The 20,206-nt window shown below is 42.4% G+C and overlaps 1 protein-coding gene across 8 annotated transcripts; it reads right to left on the bottom strand.

Annotated features, from left to right (window-relative positions):
- Nucleotides 1-3,080: 3,080 nt before the first annotated feature.
- On the bottom strand, nt 3,081-20,000 carry LOC146196660 (uncharacterized). 8 transcript variants are annotated; one of them, XR_014706137.1, is made up of 8 exons: nt 19,849-20,000; nt 19,357-19,418; nt 18,881-18,969; nt 17,597-17,688; nt 11,723-11,788; nt 8,450-9,855; nt 7,922-8,382; nt 7,362-7,847 (listed from the first exon to the last, which is right to left on the bottom strand). XR_014706137.1 is itself a non-coding variant. In XM_084598424.1 (7 exons), the coding sequence occupies exon 7, from the start codon at nt 6,742-6,744 to the stop codon at nt 4,075-4,077; it is 2,670 nt and encodes an 889-aa protein (XP_084454550.1). In that variant the 5' UTR covers nt 6,745-6,831; nt 9,697-9,855; nt 11,723-11,788; nt 17,597-17,688; nt 18,881-18,969; nt 19,357-19,418; nt 19,849-20,000; the 3' UTR covers nt 3,081-4,074. The 8 variants fall into 8 exon arrangements, 6 of the variants coding, with proteins under 6 accessions (XP_084454550.1, XP_084454551.1, XP_084454553.1 ...); XR_014706138.1 differs by having other exon boundaries at nt 7,362-8,382; nt 8,450-8,545; nt 9,697-9,855; XM_084598424.1 differs by lacking the exons at nt 7,362-7,847; nt 7,922-8,382 and adding an exon at nt 3,081-6,831 and having other exon boundaries at nt 9,697-9,855.
- Between the last annotated feature and the right edge of the window lie 206 nt (nt 20,001-20,206).

The raw sequence follows: 20,206 nt of genomic DNA, 5'->3' as shown, positions 1-20,206 counted from the left end.
GTCTAGGCTGGGAATTCACACTGGCGACTTTTTCTCTGCCTAACCATGTCCTCGAGGACCTTCAGATGGTCACTGCGGCTGAATCGTTTGTTGCACGACATTCTGCATGATGCCAAACGATTGGTTGTTTTGTACTGTACACATTTCTATCTAAAATTCACTCACAGCTTTCATTTTGGATGTAACGAAATATATCGGTATAGTGATGTGGATACACACCATGTGATCTGGATGTAAGCAAAGTTGGTTACAGCATTACCAGTTTATGCAAAAATGAAAAAAACAAGACAGATTTCTACAGCTAACGCTTAATAATCAATCACTGCCTCAGTGTCCAGCTCATTTTTTTTCTGTTCTTTTAACTGCCACAAACCAGACCTACTCTGATGCATTCAGTGATGACTTCTCTCAGCTCACTGTGACTATCCAAGAGCATGTGCACTGTCACCCAATGGCGGCCTTTCACTCACGCATATTCAAACTCGAGACCTCACACAGCTGTGAGTGCAAGTGGTTTGAGTGTAATTACGAGTCCACTGACCAAGCACATTATCACCATGGAATTATCATGTTTGCTGATTGTGGTTTTCTGCGCATCATGATACATAAACATGGCATGCAGCCACTGATAAAACCTTCTATAGCAGTTCCAACAAAAACTATAGCCAAATTGGGGCCAGTTTTTTTAACTAAATGTACGTTAGGAAAGGCCTCACTTGTACGTATTCACAATTTATTTAGCTAAAAAAATGTTTCCAAAAATAAAAAGAATTTTGTTCCATAATCTGGGTGGTGACTACAAATCCTTTGCCTGGCTGCAGTGGTTAGACACTAGACTACCGTGCCGGAGTACCCAGGTTTGATCCAGACTGCCGGGGGGTGCGTTTCGACTGAGGCGAAACGAATTGGCATGCGTGTGCTGTGCGATGTCAGTGCACATTAAAGATACCCAGGTGGCTGAAATTACTCTGTAGCCCTCCACTATAGCTCCCCTTTCTCTCTAGACACTACTAGGGCTCTAGCTCTGGGCACCAATGCTTAAAGACAGAAAGTGCCTCTGCTATGCAAGATGCAGTTTCGAACTGAACTATGAAAGCTCCGGCAGTGCACATTAAAGATACCCAGGTGGCTGAAATTACTCCACAGCCCTCCACCATAGCTCCCTTTTCTCTCTATATACTTTCACTTACCTTTTATGGCACAGTTCAGGGGTCCACAGAACAAGTATAAGATACTGCGCCGTTTTTTTCTCTGAACCAATTATTAATATATTAAGAATCCTCCACTTTGTAATACATCCAGCATGTGGCTCTTGTAAAAGAAAACAGTTAAACTAATTACCTTCAGGTTTGGGACTTGTCAGGCTTCATCTAGCAACAAAGAGGTTACAGTAATTTATCTTTTATGGAAATATAGCTTGACTGAAATTTGCCTGAAATGTTGATCTTTTTACCTATGGCATCATACAAGACAGTCATTGAATAATTATAATGCTGAGGAAGCAGTTCTAAAAGCATTGCTCCTGTTGGTTTCTGGCAACGCCACCTGACACAAGGTATCATTTTCTACGACTTATTTTTGCTGCCAACAGCACTCATAGATTGGCTAAAGGTAACTTCCCGACCTTGACTTATACTGCAGAAACAGTTATCACTCGCTAATAAAACAAAGTGCAATTTTTTATTCTGAAGTTCTTTCTAATATACAAACCAATGCTAAAGAATGTTGGAGTGTAACTCGAAATGCTCACAGCCACAAAAGTACAAGCACTAACTGCCCCATTCCAGACAGCCAAGCAGCTGAACTTAATCACACATTTTTATCTGCATTCACAGAACCTGCTCAAATTAATGATAACCAGATTTTCCTTATTACAACCACACAATCATGTCGGACAACTTAATCCTAGTATCAAGAAAATTATTGAATCAGTTTGATGTCCTGATCTGGTGTTGACCAAGGTGCTAAAATGCACAAAAACCACTGCAAGTGCAATCCTATGCCATATTTTCCAGCAGTCACTATCAGGAATGGTGCTGAAGGACTAGAAGGTAGACAAGGTAATTTGAATCTTGAAAAAGGGTCTTTTTGTATTTTAGTTATCATCTTATTTCAAAAAGCATTTGCCCAAAGATAATGAAAAAACATACTGTACTCATAAGTGAAAATTTTAATATGTGTTAAATTCTTAAATCCTAGTGCATAGCTTTTGCAAAGGGTTTTCTACTATCTTCAATATATATATGCTCTAATGTAGATTTGAACATCAGTAGACGCTCTCTTCCTCGATTTTGAAAAGGCAGTTAATTAAACTTTCAAGATTACAGATTAACCCCTTTGTATTTACGTGGATATCCAATTTTTTTACAGACCGAAAACAATTTGTGCATGCTAATGAACGCTCCCAATCTTGCTTCAAGTCCTCTCTGGTGTTCCCCCTAGGCACAGTTTGCACCAGTGTCACTGCACTTACATCACGCATGAACCTCAGTAATCTTGAATATAAACATATGTTCGCTCTTTTTTCACAAATTCCATCACATGCTAAATGTATCAGCAATCAGCCGCTCCAGCCACACAGGAACTATCTATCCATCCCTAGCATAGACTACTGCCTATCTTTGTTCCCTTTGTACAGATTGCTCCAGACGAATAATCTGACTGTGCACCACTTCAAATCACATTGCTTCGAATGCCATCGCTCTTCACTTGAGCATTCTTAACATTATGCCCATCTGTCACATAGTACAACACACCAAGGGCATTTCAGATAATAAAAATGTGTGCAAACAAAATCTACAAAATTAGCAAACATATTATTTTGTTTGTATCACATGTCATCATACTTGTTTCTTTGTCAAACTACAAAATAAAACAAATTGTGACAAGAGCAGGCAAATTTTACATTGTGATCCATGTTTACTGTCATATGCAGTTCCAAAGCACAATTAGAGAAAAAATTGTCTCCACTTCAGCAAAACAAGCCTACCTAATAAACAAATTTAATACTGTGAACTGGCTTTTGTATCACATAACTTCATGCTCGTTTCTGATGTTAGAAACTATGGAAAAAGAATTCAATCACAAGAGCACGCAAATTTCACGTGGTGGTCCATATTTATTGTCATGTGCAGTTCCAAAGCAGTTAAACTAGAAAAAATTGTCTCCATCTCTTCAGTAAAATGAGCCTTCTGTGCAAACAAATTTAATACTGTACAGTGGAAACATTTCTTGAAAGTCCGCTCGTAGTCGCAGTAGTGACATATGCTGTCAGGCACCCATTAACAGAAAGGAAATATGATGGTGCTTTAATGGCAAGACAAAACCAACATCATGGCATCACAAACATCAACTGTCATTTTTTACCTTGATTCAAAGCACGTATCTACTTAAATACAAGCCCTTTAAACACTTGACACTTTTGTTTGTATATTCGGTTCTCAATGTTAGGACAACTAGCATGCCTATAGCACAATTACCCCTATTTATTAATCATGAATTCACTTTGATGACATACATGGAATGCTTGCCACGACTGGCTGCCATTTTATACAAGTACACACAACCTCACTGCATTAAAACAAACTGAATGATACCAGTTGTTAATGCCAATGTCAGTGCCACCCAGACCTATTACATGATACAAGTGCTTCAGTTCCAAGGAAAGCCCGAGGATGCCAGTGCTGGGAAAGGTTTGGTAGGAGGCAATCTTACTTTGACCATGGTTTGGAGGCTAGCTTCTTGCCTACTCTTAGATTATTAAGAATGTTAACACTGTACAGCTAATTGAGCACCTCCGTCAGGCATGTCCTACTGTATGATATAGCTGAGATACGCCGTTACTAGCTAAAACATTCTGAAATGTCACACCAAAATCAAACTACACTCAAATGTTTATTTACAGTAATATAAAAGGAGCCAATATGGCACACAAGAACAAACATAACATCACTTCACAGGGATAAAACAAGTAAAATCAATTAGAAGAATGCAGTCCCAACTTGGATCATGAAAACTGTAGAAAGCAAGTCACTACATGGCAGCTCACCCTGAAGTGAGGCACTAAATGACAGTTCACTCTTTAGGTTCCATTTTAATCGCCGGAAGCCTTACTAGTTGAACAACAGGGTTCAAGTTCTCTGCACGTGAAAACTGACAGTATGGCACTTTTGCACTGCTGGTGTGCAGGCAGACAAAGACTGGACTGTTTTCAGCCGCTCTAACTAGACCTTTGGACCGGTTTCGCTTGAACTGAATTGCAGGATTTTGCTGCTTAATATCACATTTAAATGTTGACACTTGTGGACTCCTATTGTATCCAAAAGACAGCACAGCACTAGCAAAGTCATCAATGCCATTTTCAAAGTGAAGCTTTACAATGTGATTAGTAAGCGATTCAAAGGTAGAAAAAGTGAGAAAGCATTTGGAACACACATGACACTTTTCACTAGCTGTACTGCACGAAGAGTCGGACCCTTCAATCAGTGATGAACTGCTCATGGGCAACAGCATTCCACTGTCAACAACAACTTTACCATCCACCTTTTTGCAAGCAGAAGCATCAATGTAAACTGATCGAAGTATCCTATATTTAACACGTCTATCAACGCTGGGTTGATACTTTGTGGATGATGCACTGATGAGGCTGATACCATTGTCTTTGAACTGACAGCCCACTTCAAACTGGTTCAAACACTTGCCAGGTGGACTGCTGGTGCTCACATTGCAGGTGTTTTCTGCCGATGGCAAGTTGTACCAAAGCGGACTTGGAACAGACTGTTCACTCGGCATGGCACCTACGGGAGAAACAGTAGCTTCATACGGCAGTGATGTCCTTTCAGCTCCAGACTCCAGCATTTGATCTTCAGATGAATCATGTGGCATGGCAATGCTCTGTGAGAGTTCTGCATGAGAAGCAATTTCTTCAATACAGGCAGAGCTGATGTAAGCAATTGCCTTTTTGAGATTCTTTAACATGGTCTTGCCCTTTGCTTTCATTTTGCTATACTTTACTGTCCTCAGGTACTGTTGAGCTTCCTCTATCCACGCAGGTGCGACTTGAAGACCGATATCAGTTACCTTTCCATCCCTAAGGCTGAGTATGGAGAATGGCAGACCTAAATGTAGGCACCCAGCATGCATGAGCAGGCATCTTGATCTCTTGTATGGTTTGAAGCAGTGGCCACAAATGAATGGTACCGAGTGTCCAGAATCAACATGGTACAGGTAGGCAGACAATGTGCTACACAATGTAGAGCACATGGCACAAGCATAAGTATGGAGAGCAGGGTCATCATTCTTTTCCAAGCTCACCTCAGAACTGAATTTGTCAGTCCTGGCTTCTTCATTGCACATTTCCACTGTTGATGTGGAATCACTCCCTGTACTCGCATAGTTTTGAGGTGAAACACTTGTCGTACACAGCTCTTCACTTGCTACACTAACACAGTTCTCACTGTTCTCATGACCTCGACTTACACCAGCACAGTCCTCACTGTTCTTGTTCCGACCTTCACTAACAATACCAGCAGAATACTCACTGCTCTTTTCTTGATAAACTAGATGTGCCTGCATTATGTGTTTATCAAGGCCAATCTGATCGCGACTTCCAAATACACAGTCCTGATAAGGACAAAACACAAACCCACTGTGCTCTTCAACTAGATGCACAGAAAGGTCAGCATACGAAATGACAAGATCACACTTCGGACAGTGGAAGGAAGACTCCAATGGATGGCACTCAGCGAGATGATTTAAATAGTCAAAAATGTTTCCGAATGCCATTGAACAGTTTTTTGTACTACAGACAAGATGCCAACCACCAGCAATACTTGAACTAGTCTGAGTTTCATGTAATGGTTCTGCGTCACTTGGTTTGAATGTCAAGTCCTGTCCATCTTGACGTGAATGTGGATGCAGATGTTCGATCCCAGGCTGCAATTCCAAGCGTTGCGCACATTCTGAACTATGAGACATTGTACCAGCATTCTGGTTGATCACACAAGCCTTAACAGTAGCAGCATGATTTTCGACTATTTCCTCTGCCCGTGGGTCCAAGCTGGACATACAGTTTTCTGTGCAGGAGCTCTGTTTAGTCTGAAGAGAAGAGTGCTCTGAAGTCAGTAGGCCAAACCCATGGAGAGCTTCTGCACTTGAAGTTGCATTTTCCTCTGTAAATGACTCTGGAGAAAATTGTGCACAAGTCTGACTCGGTTCCACAGGGTCCATTGTTAAATATTCTTCTACCAAAAGTTTCAGCTGGTGGTGTACTATATGGGCATCTCCATTTCTAAGCAACACTCTAAAAGGCTCTTTGGAGTGCTCCTCCATGACATGGCGCATGACAATCCAGTCATCATCGTTTCCGAAGTCACAGAAAAAGCACTGCACATTGTAATAAACATGGTCTAATCGATAATGGTGAAGCAGCAGACCCAAAGAGTCTGTGGACCCGAAACACAGATGACACCTGTAGGAACTGCAGTCCTCGTGAGTCTCCAAGTGTTTACGAAAAGTTTCATTAGTCAAACAGCTGAACTGACAAGCATCTGTCAAAGCACAAAAGTAGCATTTGCTATGAACTAAGTTTTTGAACTCTTCAGAAGTGAAGGTTGGCTCAGCATTAGAATTTCTCTTGTACCACGGCACTAGCTTGGCATCATGAGTAAAGTATGCATGGACACCTAGGTGGGCCTTTGTTGCAGATGAATAAGGACATAATCCGCAAAAAAAGGTTTCTAACATATTAGAAGAATGTTAAGTCCACTGCTGCTCAGTGTGCAGAACCAGGTCTTGAACTAAAAGCTTGTACATCAGCTGGCTGCTGTTCACCTGGAAATATGCCAAATAGACAAATTAGGTCAGATTTGTAAAATAAAAATCTTCAATATTCACAAATATTTACTCAGTAGAGAAGCACTTTAATTGTTCCTAAAGTAGAATATGGTCCAGGAAATATATAATTGGTTCACAAGAAAGGAAAGGCACAGTATCTCTCACATTTATTCTATGGAGAGCTGACTGCACTGTAAGGGAAGGGGGAAGGTGGGAGTGAAAGCAGAGAAAGGGGTGTTGCAGTGGAGGGCTCCAGAATAATTTCGACCACTTGGGGATTTTTAACCTGCCGTACCGGGCAGCACACGGACACCCCTTCATTTTGCCTCCATCTAAATGCAGCCATCGGCGGTCGGGATTGAACCTGTGCACTCCGGCATAGTAATCGGGCATCTTAATTTCCTGTCCGCGGGAAAAGTAGTGGTTTTTGGGTGGTGTCATTGAACTTTTTTTTTTACCAAAATCTTGCTTGGTATAGGAGTGTTTGGTATCAAATTGTAGAGGAGGAAATTCTCTTTACAATGGAAGTAGGCGAAATGAATATCTTTATTCAGGAATTGCCAACAAAAAACTGTAATGAAAAATAAAAACATTTTTTCACAAAAAAAAAAATCTGAAATATACATTTTGTAGGTCAGAGACCGGTCTAACAATGTAGAAAATTTTAACTGTCTAGATACAATAGTAATGAATTTACGAAAAAATGTTACACCTAGTGACGATCGTGCCACCGCGCGAAACAGTTCCGTGTTGTCATGAAGCACACGTGTGCTGCACATGTCACAGAAAACTTTTTTGTTGCACTTTTTTTCTTCGTAGCAAAATTTGCAGTTTCTGTATTTTGCCATCTTCTGGGGCTTGTGCTACAATCCCCGAGGTTCACCACGAGGCGGAAACAGAGGACGAACATCAGGGTTCTCAGGATGTGGCTCATCAAATCCATGTAGTTGCTTGATCAATTCAAGCCTAAAAGCTAACTGGTCGTACCTTGAGGACCTTGACAATCCTGGAACCTGGGGATGCACATCAAAAAGTATAAAACTTGATGATTGCTAGATCAATGCAGTGGAAATGCGGTGAAACTTGCCATGAGATTCTGCAGTGGACTCTTCCGGATCTCTCACACTCAAGAATGTGAGCAATGCCTTGGATCATGTCCTTGCCATCACTCTCTGTAGAACCAGGCCTAAAAACAAGCTTCCCGTGTTCCAGTACCGATGCAATCTCGGCAGTTGAACAATGCCTATGTATATAATCAGCCCAATAAACTTTCTCATCTCTTCCGGAGTGACATTTCGCCAAGAGCCGTCTGTTTCGTCGTAGGAAGGTTTGTCGAGAATATGCATCCACGCAATTTGTTGGTGTTCGAGCACAGCTCCTTGATGATTTTCGTTGTAAAGAAGAGCAGAAAAATATCGACGGCTCTTGAGTAGCGCCAAGCAGAACTCCGGCGGGCAAAGCCGAGGTGGACTCCTGGCTCTCTCTTTGCCGAAAACACAACTCCGCACTGTCTGCGGCAAGTAATCCCGCCCGAATGACGTTGAGACCCTGCAGATAACAGTTATGACTTTAAGATCATTCTGACCTCTTTCTATTAGGACAACCTGAAACTTACCGGAGCATGGCCATTGACGTTCCGGGTTGATTTGATGCAGTTCCGTCGTCGCTACTGGAATCTTAAGAACTGAAGTCATCTTTAACCAGAAATCGTCTCGACGCACGCAGCAAGATGAAAAGATTAAAATCAAGGGCAAAACTGAAAGAAGGGTTCTATTTCCCACTGGTGGCCATCACTTGTCGAGAAGCGTTTCCAAAGCGGGATAATTCGAATTGTAAAACCATCGTTAGCGGGCTAATGATCGGAATAGGCATGGACAGGAAAGTATTAACCACTGCACCACCGCGGAGGCACTTGAAATTTGATTTCAGAGGTATAACACCAAAACACAATTATTTTAAACCAAGCCATAGATGCGAAAACTGATCATGACTAAAATATTTAAGACTAGAACGAGCGTGTATGCTAAGTTCTATGTGAGATCAGGAGCGAAGTAAATTGTCTATTATCCAGTATGCTGCAATGACCTTTTTCTTTATGTACCTGCACTACTTAAAGGGGTATAGACACCATGTTAAAAGGTTATGCAAAGCTTGTCACGCGCTTCCTTTGTGTTTGAAGACAATCACAGTCAATTGTTAGACTCAAGAGAAGCATAGAAAATGTTTTAATTCCTTTTTAACGTTTGTGGAAATGCTCTGCTTGCTCTTGCATTCCGGACCTATAGCTAGCGTATTAACTGTGACGTAGGTTCACTGAAAAAAACCATAATTAAGTATTTGTGACGTCACTGCACAGTTTTCCGACATAAGAGACGATGCTGCTGCTCAGCTCGTTTTGGCTGTTCTTTTGCACCCATGGCGTTCTATCAGTTCTAACCTACAGACAGCACGACAGTTCACTGTATCCAAAATTATGCTTAATGGCCATATTTATTCACTAAAATTTTCTAATGCTGCAGCTGACGGCGCAGCAATGGTCGGCAGACAGCATTGTTGTCGGTCGCTGTAGCAGAGACCAGAGTGGCCAGCAGTGTAGCACTCCTTGGCTTTGTACCAGATAAGACAAATGTTATCAGGACTGCCTGCTATACTCGTGCAACAACAGCATGCCTGCACAAGTGCGGAGCCTTCCGCAACGGTGCCTCCCGCAAGTGCGCCAGGCAACTAACTGCGCTGCTCTCTACATGCCCTACTTGTCGCTAGGCCTAATCAGTTTGCATGGACGGGACTTCGGAATGGGTCAGCGACTCAACGCTGAATAAAGGTTCGCCTTCCTTCACCGCTTTACTATAGAAAGCCTACCTCATAAAAATAAGCTGGACAAAATGAGTGTATGGCGACTGTCCCCAATCGGCCTAATTTTCTCTCTACAAGTAGCGCTGACGCCTGTTCTGGGCCGCTTGCAGCACTGCTCAGTGCACTGGGGTCATGCCGGCGCTTCTTGGTGATTGTAAGCACGTCCTGCGATGTAAACAATTGTTGATTTCAGTTTACTGTTGCCAAAACTATACTCAGTGACCGTTTTCATTGGCTAAAATTTGTGAATTCTTTAAACAGTCAGATTCGCACACATGAAGCAGCGCTCAAAATGGCGCACGAAAGGAGTGCCTCGATCAGTGCGATTCAAACTATATAGTCGTGAGCATTTACGAGTGCTGCTTCAGTCAAAGCCTCTCCCACTTTTTCATTTTTGCCAGCCGCTCGCATGATATCGGAATTAGGGCAACACTGTAGTGAAGCAAGCAGCCAACATCGGCACTGCTATGAGCAACAAGTTGTCGTAGAGCGAGTTGTCGTAGAGCAACAGCTGTTCGCAGATGACAGCATGCTTCCGAATATTTCGTGTTGGCGTGACATGACAGGATCGCCAAAACGACGCAAACATGTTTACGGATGCAGTTGACTATAGTGAACTAGATACAAATGACCGAATCTTTCCGCGGTGTGCATGAAAGCATATGGTGGAGTCACTGCTAGCAGAGCAGACGGCACGCTTGTTCCTTGACGTCACGAGCGTTCGGCCCACGTGACATTTCAATGTTATGTGTTGTTTCTTAACGTGAAGTAAAGACCTGACAACCACGAACCGAAACTGCTGCATACTAATAATACAATAATAAATTATTTAATCCAATTTTGGGCTTCTAACACCGTGCTCTATGCTTACAGAATCACTATGCACTATTTACAACGCAAAGGTAATGCACAAAAATTTGGTGTACCTACCCCTTGAACATCCTTGGGTAAATCAGGTTATCTCTGCATAAAGCACTGTGTGAGCCTTACCTGCTTCTTGTTTTGCAACTCTTTCAAGTGCAAGGCAAGAGGTCAAAATCAACACTTGCAGCATTTAGGATGGGTTCTAAGTTCTGTCTGAATTGTCTACGCTGCTTACAAGCATAATTTACAAGCATGATTACAAGCAGGCTCCTGCCATCATGTAAACGTTGCTGGTAAACAAAATTATTACTGATTTAAGAAAGTTTTGAATAGTAGTTTTTGCACAGCTGGTATTAAATTTCTTTTGGTTCATTTCATGCACTTTTGTTACAAGGCACACATGAAAAGAAATTTAATACCAGCTGTGCAAAAACTACTATTCAAAACTTTCTTAAATCAGTAATAATTTTGTTTACCAGCAACGTTTACATGATGGCAGGAGCCTGCTTGTAATCATGCTTGTAAATTATGCTTGTAAGCAGCGTAGACAATTCAGACAGAACTTAGAACCCATCCTAAATGCTGCAAGTGTTGATTTTGACCTCTTGCCTTGCACTTGAAAGAGTTGCAAAACAAGAAGCAGGTAAGGCTCACACAGTGCTTTATGCAGAGATAACCTGATTTACCCAAGGATGTTCAAGGGGTAGGTACACCAAATTTTTGTGCATTACCTTTGCGTTGTAAATGTACCTACCCCTTGAACATCCTTGGGTAAATCAGGTTATCTCTGCATAAAGCACTGTGTGAGCCTTACCTGCTTCTTGTTTTGCAACTCTTTCAAGTGCAAGGCAAGAGGTCAAAATCAACACTTGCAGCATTTAGGATGGGTTCTAAGTTCTGTCTGAATTGTCTACGCTGCTTACAAGCATAATTTACAAGCATGATTACAAGCAGGCTCCTGCCATCATGTAAACGTTGCTGGTAAACAAAATTATTACTGATTTAAGAAAGTTTTGAATAGTAGTTTTTGCACAGCTGGTATTAAATTTCTTTTGGTTCATTTCATGCACTTTTGTTACAAGGCACACATGAAAAGTAATGCCATAACAACTGCACCAGAGTAGTCAGCAATTTCTGCAGTTAGGTGCAAATGTTTAATGTGCCTTACCATGAGGTGTTGACGGTGACAGAAACTGCTGTCACGGGCTTCAAATGTTTTCACTGCCTTGGAACACTGTAAAAAAAAAAGAAAAAATGTCCGTGATATGTTTAATGACATTGTTCTTCCCAACATCATGAACCCTGCCTAAACCACACACAACAAAATTATGCCAACATCATTTTTGTAGCTAGAACAGTATTTCACAGAACTATTATTGAATAGCAAACATTCTCTACACAAAAAGGTCAGCAATGTTACCTTTTAAAAATGACTCCTGTCAGTAAACTAAGCGACAGGAAACATAAGAATAAAAATAATGTTGATAAGCTGATTTTGGTGCAAATGTTTTCTTCAGCTTAATACACTTGACATGCTACACACAGAACATGGCCGCAATTCCATTCATCATACATTCAACAGTGCAAAGCTATGTAAATGCAGCTAAAATGCATCGCCCCAAAAGTATAACGCCAGTCATGCCAATACTTTAAAGGTCCCCAGAAAGGGGTCACCAAGAAGGGTAAACAACGCCATAACACTGATAGTTATAGAACCACCCATCATTCTCCCGCAAAAATTTTCGATCTAGCTTCTGCAACACCAGAGATATCGGCGATTAAAAATGACCCTTCCAATTTTCCCTCTCGACTCGTACGCCGAAGGGAGCCATAAAAAAAAAAAGAATACAAGCAAGTTCAAAGCTCCGCCCAGACATACGTCACTTCGACGAACTTCCGGTTGCCGCGCGCTCGCTCGCTGGCGTACTCCGCCAACCCGTCCTCGCTCGCACACGTCTGAGGAGTTCGCCAGTTCACGCAGCGACGGTTAGTGTAACCGCGAACCCGTGGTTATCCCATGTTACACGGCGGACCAAACCATGGTTGCACCACTAACCGCGGTTACCGCAAACCGAGCTTGACGACCTCGATTTGCGTCGTTAACCGAGGTTATGACGGCGTCTGTTGACGGAAGCTACTCGTCGGCGCCCGAGTGCGCGAAACGTACGAGCGGGTCTGCTTCACAAAGTTATTCATTTGCCCTTTGTATCACGTTTAAAGATCGATGTATAGATTATGGTGCCGCCCGACGTCTTCGATTACGGCCGACAGCGCAGCGACTGCGTACTGAAGCCTTGTCGTGCCTACAGTATCGTTTGAATGGCTTGTTGCTGAGCAGAACGCCAAAAAATATGCGGCCTTAGCTATGAAAGTACACGAGTTTGCAACGCTTGCAGCACGGGATGCCGCGAGCAGGCTGAAGTATGTTACACAATTACCGCGGGGGTGGAACGTGCGAGCGCGGCGAACGCCGGCGCCGTGCATGACCGTCCCTAGTCGTCGCTAGGCCTATTGTTTCACTTCTAAGCCGCGGCGGTCGACGCTTTGGAACATGATCAACGCCGTCGTAAATCGTTTACTTATGAAACTGCCTTATAGTGATTCCTATCCTGCCATAGTAAAATAATTATAGGATTAACTCTGCCGACGCATTAATCGCAGAGCTAGTACGAGCAGATCGGATCAGCCGAAATGCACCAGCGGCAGCTGGCTTGAGCATAAACTAGCTTGTATCACAGCTATCGCTCTTACCAGCAATTTGCTGCTGGTCAGCGATCCTCACGAGGGCTTCATACTTGATATTCGGCTCAATATTCCAGACGCCAACAAATTTTAGCACGCTTTATTTCGGACATCGGTGCTAACGATCCGCCATGTGGTTCACGAACGATATGCGGGAGGAGGGGCCACAGCGGCGATGTTTACGGCGGTCAAGGAGGTGCTGCCATCGTGCGGTGCTTGACCGTGCTGTTGACGCCTCGTCGGACGACACTCCGATACTCCTGAAACCACGTTATATAAATAAGATATTTGTAAATGCAGCTTCGTTCTTCCGATCCCTGCGTCGCTTCGGTTGTTGCACTTAATGGGCAATGGCCACCTAACCGATAAGGGCGGCGAGCTGTAACAGCCCGCACAGAGTTCGAGCAGCGCACGAGCAGACGACTTTCGCAGCTACCGGAAGTGTGTTCGTGACGTCATGGTTGCAGTGACCGCAGCGAATGGCAGCTTCTAGCAGCTTCTAGCAAGCCTTGCCAGTCAACCGACCCGTGACATCACGGGATTAGAAAATAGTTCCATGCGACACCGCCAAGCGACATTCCCTCTGCCCGCGAATTTCAAAAAACGCTGTATTTAAAAATTAATAATAAATCGCTGGCTTTGTTCCAAGGAGTTATACTTTGCGTTAATGCTCAAAAGGATGTGTTCTACACACTGAACATGTTTATCAGTGGTTTCTTGGAGGCCGTTTCCGTGGACCTTTAACAAACTACTCTGGGTCAACTGAGAAAGCTGTGAAGATACAATTTCAGTGCGATAGCTTGTTTTACACTGTACCATGTAGATTTTAGTACAACTCCATACTATATAAATGTCTGCCATTACATTTTCTGAAATTTGAGCGGTTCCTCACAAAATGGTTTTATTCTTATGCCTACATTCACCTAAAAGGCAATCATAGTAGACGGCTATTATGCATGATTTAAATACAGTTGCATCAAGAAAATGATGTTCAGAGAAAATAAAGCAACAGCAAAAGCTATAGAATCAAACACCGACCAACAAAACAAAAGTGCATGGAATACTGGTATCAAGAATCACACATAATACACCCATTACACTTGGTAAGCACAAGGTATGTGTTTAGCTATAGTTTGCTGCAACTAACTTTCCTTTGCCATGGCTTTTATTTATTTACTAGTACCTCAAAGGCCCAGTAGGGCATTATATGAGGGGTGGGGTAACAGATCATTTAACCATAGCTAAGTATTTAACGGTTGCTTTAGCATTTTATTAAGATGAAAGATAATTAGATTTTGTTACAATCTTTTTAGGTGAGATGACATCAGACAGTTTAGCATGGGAAAAAACCAGCTACCAGGATGGCATAGCGATCTAATGCAGTGGCCACTAGAAAAGGCTTCACACAGCCACCTTGGCGAAATTCAAGAATATGGGTAGAAATGCTTCTGCATTAAAATTCAGACACATTACTATAAGTAGGCTTCCAAGTAAATTTTTAGCGCCAAGGGAGTCATCAGCTGTGGTCAATGTTGTGTAGATAGAAAGTCGATTATATGATCCGACTGTGTCTAGAAAAGTAAAATTGCAAAGATGCATGTGCCCGCATTTGTTTTATACACGCATTATAAAGTTGAAGGTAAGAAATTTGGAAAGCCGCTTTATCCCAAGATACACTTCTGTTATGCTGCACACAGAACACGCCTACCAAGGCAACTGCCACAAGAGAGTGAAGGATGGAGACGCGGTTAGACAGAAGACAAATTCTTTCATCCACGAGTGCTTATACCAAATGCAAACAAGCTTAGTATGTGGTGATGCCAGTAACCTTGTTTCTAACAGCTGACTTCCTTTGTGTGAAAAACAAAGCTTTACGATGAAAAAAAAATGACAATTTCAACCCTTGGAATTAAGTATGAATGATTCTTGTTACTTGATACTCAGTTTGAAATCCCCTTAACTGAAGTAAATAGTGTATTTGAATTTAACAATGACAATAATGAGGTACATTAAGCCACTTCTATTGTATTGGATTCTATTGTATGTGGAGCAGCTGATGTGCTGGCAGAAAATTTTTTCCTTCCAAGATATGCTGTAGAAAGACTGAGCAGTGCAAATAGGAAAGAGAAGCTGCCCCAGTCCTCCCACATTTCGAGGAAACCGTCACTACGCCGTGTATCAGCCAAAGTCAACTTGGCAGGCTACTTGACCTTCAAAAGCCAGAAGTCCCAGTGTGGCTATATAGCTTAACCATGGTACCACGTATGGCGCACTACCACTTGACCTTAGGCGGCAGATACAGCATCACGTGTTCCCTCTTTCAGTTGACGGTGCCCTCAACTCCATAGTCGAGACAATTTAATCGCTGGAAAATCATGTCTGCCGATGTATAAACCTAACCAAAGCAAAACCAAGCAAAACGACGCTTCCCTTTGCATAACCAGGTTTAAGAGGGTTAAACCTCAGCCATTTTTGATGCAGTTCTTAAATTATGGAAGGCTCTGGGAGGGGCTGTAGTAATTTCAAGACAGTTGACATTGCTCACAGGACTGTATTATTCAAACTGTAGTTGTAGCCTTCAAGTTGAACAGAACGCAGGAGAGTTAAGATAAAAGAAAGAAGCAAAAGTCTCCTAATTTCAAAGTAGAAATACACTGAGAAAAATTAGGGAGGCATTTAAATGCACAATGTGTTCAGAATTCGACAGCATTAAAGAGTGAAGTCTCCTGTCACTGCTGCTCAGTGCATATGCAGGGGTGAAATAGGATTCGTATCATTTTTGGAGCAGCAAATTCTTAGTTTCGGAGCAGTACATTCATATTTGGAGCAGCTCATAGGAAAAAAAAAAAAATAACTGCACTTTGCAGCACAAATCCAAATCTTGGAGCCGTTGAGGGAAGAAACCTTACTTTCAGCACAAAGAATGAAAAGGTGTGAATATTCGGACCGTATGAATGAGATCCAGAGGAAATCTAGCAAGGGCCACCTATCAACGGCACTGGCATATTTCCTTTGGAAATCCAGCGTGTACCTATTGTTGTAAACAAGCGTTTTGTTCCACAAGGCATGGTATCTATAAAAAAATAATGTGAGCCACAAAACAGACAAGGTTAATTTTTCAAACTTCGGGGTCAAACAAATACAAAAAGCTAGAGAATATGCATTTCATTTTTTTTTTGCTTCTACCGCAGCTTGACTTATCTTCTTGCTCACAAGACTCGCAAAACTGTCTAATGTCTGCGAAATCCGCAGCTGGTGTTGTGCGACGGCAGCTCCAAAAGAGCTCAATTCGAAGCCGTGACTACGATCAGCCCGTGCCCAAAGGCTGAAAAACGAGTGCAGAAAAAAAAAAAAAAAAAAAAAGCTGATTCAAAAGCAAATAGAAAACTGTTGAGCGAGCGCGTCTTCGGCCTGTGATTTATGCTTTCTAGGAACTGGCAATGACTCAGATTAGAATGGCGTGACGTTACCTCAAAGTAACATAAAAGGTCAGTGACACGCGCTGCAGTGTCTGAAACGTCGCAACTGGTCCTATCACAGCCACAGAAAGTTGTCCCCGAGTATAATTCAACTTTAGCGGCTAGTCTGGGCATTTTGGCGCGATGTTGCGCAAATTTAACGAATTTCGCGCTTACGGCACAGCAATATGCAGCTGTATCAAAATGGCACAGCTGTTGCACCCCTGCATATGCAGAGCCTGTGTATCCATCGACAGTCCACCCTCAGTGACATACTTTTATGGTTGCCCTCTTGCGGAAATCTCCATAACAATAGACATACACGGCACTGATTCTGGCTCCATTCCAACTGGATATGTGGACTTGCCTAGACGGTTGCACACAAACGAATACAACTGACGCCAAAGCCATCATACTCGTCCATGCCACGTGACCAATGCAGCTGGCAACGTCATGATCTTGTGATGTTACAACATGACAGCACTGGCTGATGCTACTATTGCATAAAATTTTGGCACCTCTACTTCATGGAAACCAATCAGAAACCCAGCATATTAAAAAGGTAGTGCCCAGTCCATTTGCCGACTTAAATTCGATGCTGGAAATTGCTATAACATTCCAATACATTTAGTGCAAAACAAACATATTTGGATCAGATTAGAATACTTAATATTACAATTCTAGTAAATATCCATGGTCACTGAGGTATCACCATGCACCATACTAAGCATACAAAGAAAAGTTATTTGCATCCTGCCTAACACTGCCTACTAATGCAAACGTGATCTTTCATATTAATTGTCCTGGCATACAGAGTGTCTGGAGTGAAACAGATGGCTCACCTTATGGCATCAAGAATTCTGTGCTGCATGTATTGCTCAACTTGTACCTCTGGCATCCATTTCTGGTCCACTAGGCACGAACTCCTGAAACTCTGTCCACATAAAAATCAGGGCTTCATTATGAGCGACACTGATCTGATTGACTGAATCATACCTCTATCAGCATGTGAACTGATGTATCTACTCAATGCAAACAGCCAAGTCAGAAAAAATTCAAGAATTCAGCACCAAATGCCCTTCCTAAAGCAACCTTCACAATATGCTGGCCAATAGGGCCCACTGGTTTTCAAGAGCCCATAGTTAGCATGGAATCACAGGTGAATGGCAGCTACTACCTTGGGCAAGAGTACATCCAGTCCTGTCACCACATAACAAACTAGATGCGAGTACATTTGATTATAGTACTGGTACTTAATATTTTATTACTTCTTTCAAATCCTTCCCCCACATAAATGAGTTGTCATTCGAAGGTGACTGCAAAAGATACAAAGGGACGTTTTCAACCTCGTCTAGAGTTTGTTATACCCCTGTTACACGGGCGTTTTCAACGGCAGTTCAGTTGGCGGTCAGTTGAACTGAACGGCAGTTAGCGATGTTACACGGCAGCGCCAACTGTAGTTGAAATCTCAACTGCGGTTCAGTTCAACTGAGGTCGGCGGTCCCAGTTGAACCAGTCAACTGATAAGGTGGCTGTCAGCGGACGCGCCGCATCGACCGAGTCGGTGGCATTTCCAACCGCTGTGTGTTCTAAAATCACATGAAAGGTTGCTGCCTTAGCTAACGCAAGTACCAGCCTGCAACTTTAAATACTCAAACGAGTGTCAAAACACCAGCGCGCGAAGCGGTACCAAAAAACGACGATTAAGCAGCGAAGCCAGACGCACCTCAAATGGATTGACTTGGCTTTGTGTCGAGTTCATTTGTTCCATACTCGAAAAAAAAAAACGCGTGCAAAATGTGCAATTTAATAATATAAAGTGTGCAAATGTTGTACAAAATAATTTATATATGAAAAATAAAGCACTTTTTTTAGTAAGAATTGCTTGCATGTGGGGGATCACGTGATTCTGGGGGTCAACTGAGGTTCGCGATATGTTCCGTGTAACTACAGTCGACTGCCGTTCAGTTCAACGTCAGTTGGAACGCTGAACTGTGATTTAACTGAACGGCAGTTGAAATTGCCCGTGTAACACGGGTTTTAAACTACAAGAAAGGCATGCAGTTAGGACTACCATAAACTGGGCGGTCTTTTGCACTACAGTGTGAACAGTAAATATGCCTCACCTTTTAACTTGGGATGTCAGGCACAGCTGCCGACTTTTGGACACGCTTAACACTGCAGAAATGAACTGAAAAGTTCATGTAAAGTTTCCCTGTAAGAAACAAACAAACATCACCTGACACATGCCTACTATTGTGTTCGGTGTTTCCACCTGCCCCAAAGGCACTAACTACAAACTTCAATTATTTTCGTCGAGCAACAAATTAACAAGGCAATTTAATTGGTATATGGGGCTCAACGTCCTGAACCGATTAAGGCTATGAGAACGCCGTAATGGAGGGCTCCAGATTAATTTAGACCACCTGGGGATCCTTAACTTTGACATCGTAGGGTACACGCGGCCTCCACCATTGACACGCGGCCGCCGCGGCCAGCCACCCAGACAGGTCCTCAGCAAACAAGTCATACTCGGTAACTAGGTTTTTCTGTACGAACAATCTTCTCACGTGAATTTAGCATATAAAGGTTGAGTAAGTACCTAGTGGCCCCGTCACAGAAGTGTCAGGTCTGCTGCTGGAGAAATGGCCAGATATGCAGGAGCTGAAAAGATGAAAATGCCTGAATTCTGTAATAAAACCATCTTGCGTTACAATCTTATCGCAACAATATGCAGGCACTTCAAATCACATGCACTGCGTTATTAGCGTCCTCCTCTAGTACAGGCTATGGAAGTGAATAGAAGCAAGCACTGTACAGAAAAGGACAAAGAACATGAAAATAAAGAGTTTTGAAAGTATTCCCAGTGTGCACGGCAGTTCACAAAACAGCTTACAGGTGGTTTAAACGAAGAGCAACTACTGAAAACAGTGTCACTCCTGAGAAGACACTAACAAGCCCAGACGGTTTGAAATGGCGACTATTTGCGTGCGCGAAGAAAGTGGATGGAATCGGATACAGCATTCGCCAGTCATTTCAAGCTTTAAGACAGCTCATAGAAGCTTTAAGTACTACAAGTGAGACCACACATTACCTTTCAGCACCATACTTTCGGTGACAATCTTCAGAACAAGGAGATATTACGCCACAAACAATAACAGTTTTGGCGCGAAACCAGCCACGAATGGTTCTATACAACTGCTACAACGTTCTACGCATGACGTCGCGTCAGTTACGTGACGGCATCGTGACGGTGAAGAAAGAGCGTGTAGAGAGTGGGGGGGAGCAATAGATTACAACTATTGCTTTGAAGCATTATGTTTACTTTTGCCATCTAGTAGTAACAATTGTAAGCTTATACCTTTATTTTTTAGTTGCGTATTTTAACCAAGATTTACAAATAATAGCTAAAATTTCTAAAGTAATTTTTAGTTATTTGAATATAGCATATT

Source organism: Amblyomma maculatum, chromosome 3 (genome assembly GCF_055883805.1).
Source record: "Amblyomma maculatum isolate TAMU_Amacu chromosome 3, ASM5588380v1, whole genome shotgun sequence".
NCBI lineage: Eukaryota > Metazoa > Arthropoda > Arachnida > Ixodida > Ixodidae > Amblyomma > Amblyomma maculatum.
The sequence above is the reverse complement of the archived record's forward strand: the minus strand, read 5'-3'. Positions and strand labels throughout refer to the sequence as shown.

Excerpts from the sequence above, each read along its gene's own strand:
- LOC146196660 (XM_084598425.1), bottom strand. The coding sequence starts at position 6,744 with ATGTTAGAAACCTTTTTTTGCGGATTATGTCCTTATTCATCTGCAACA.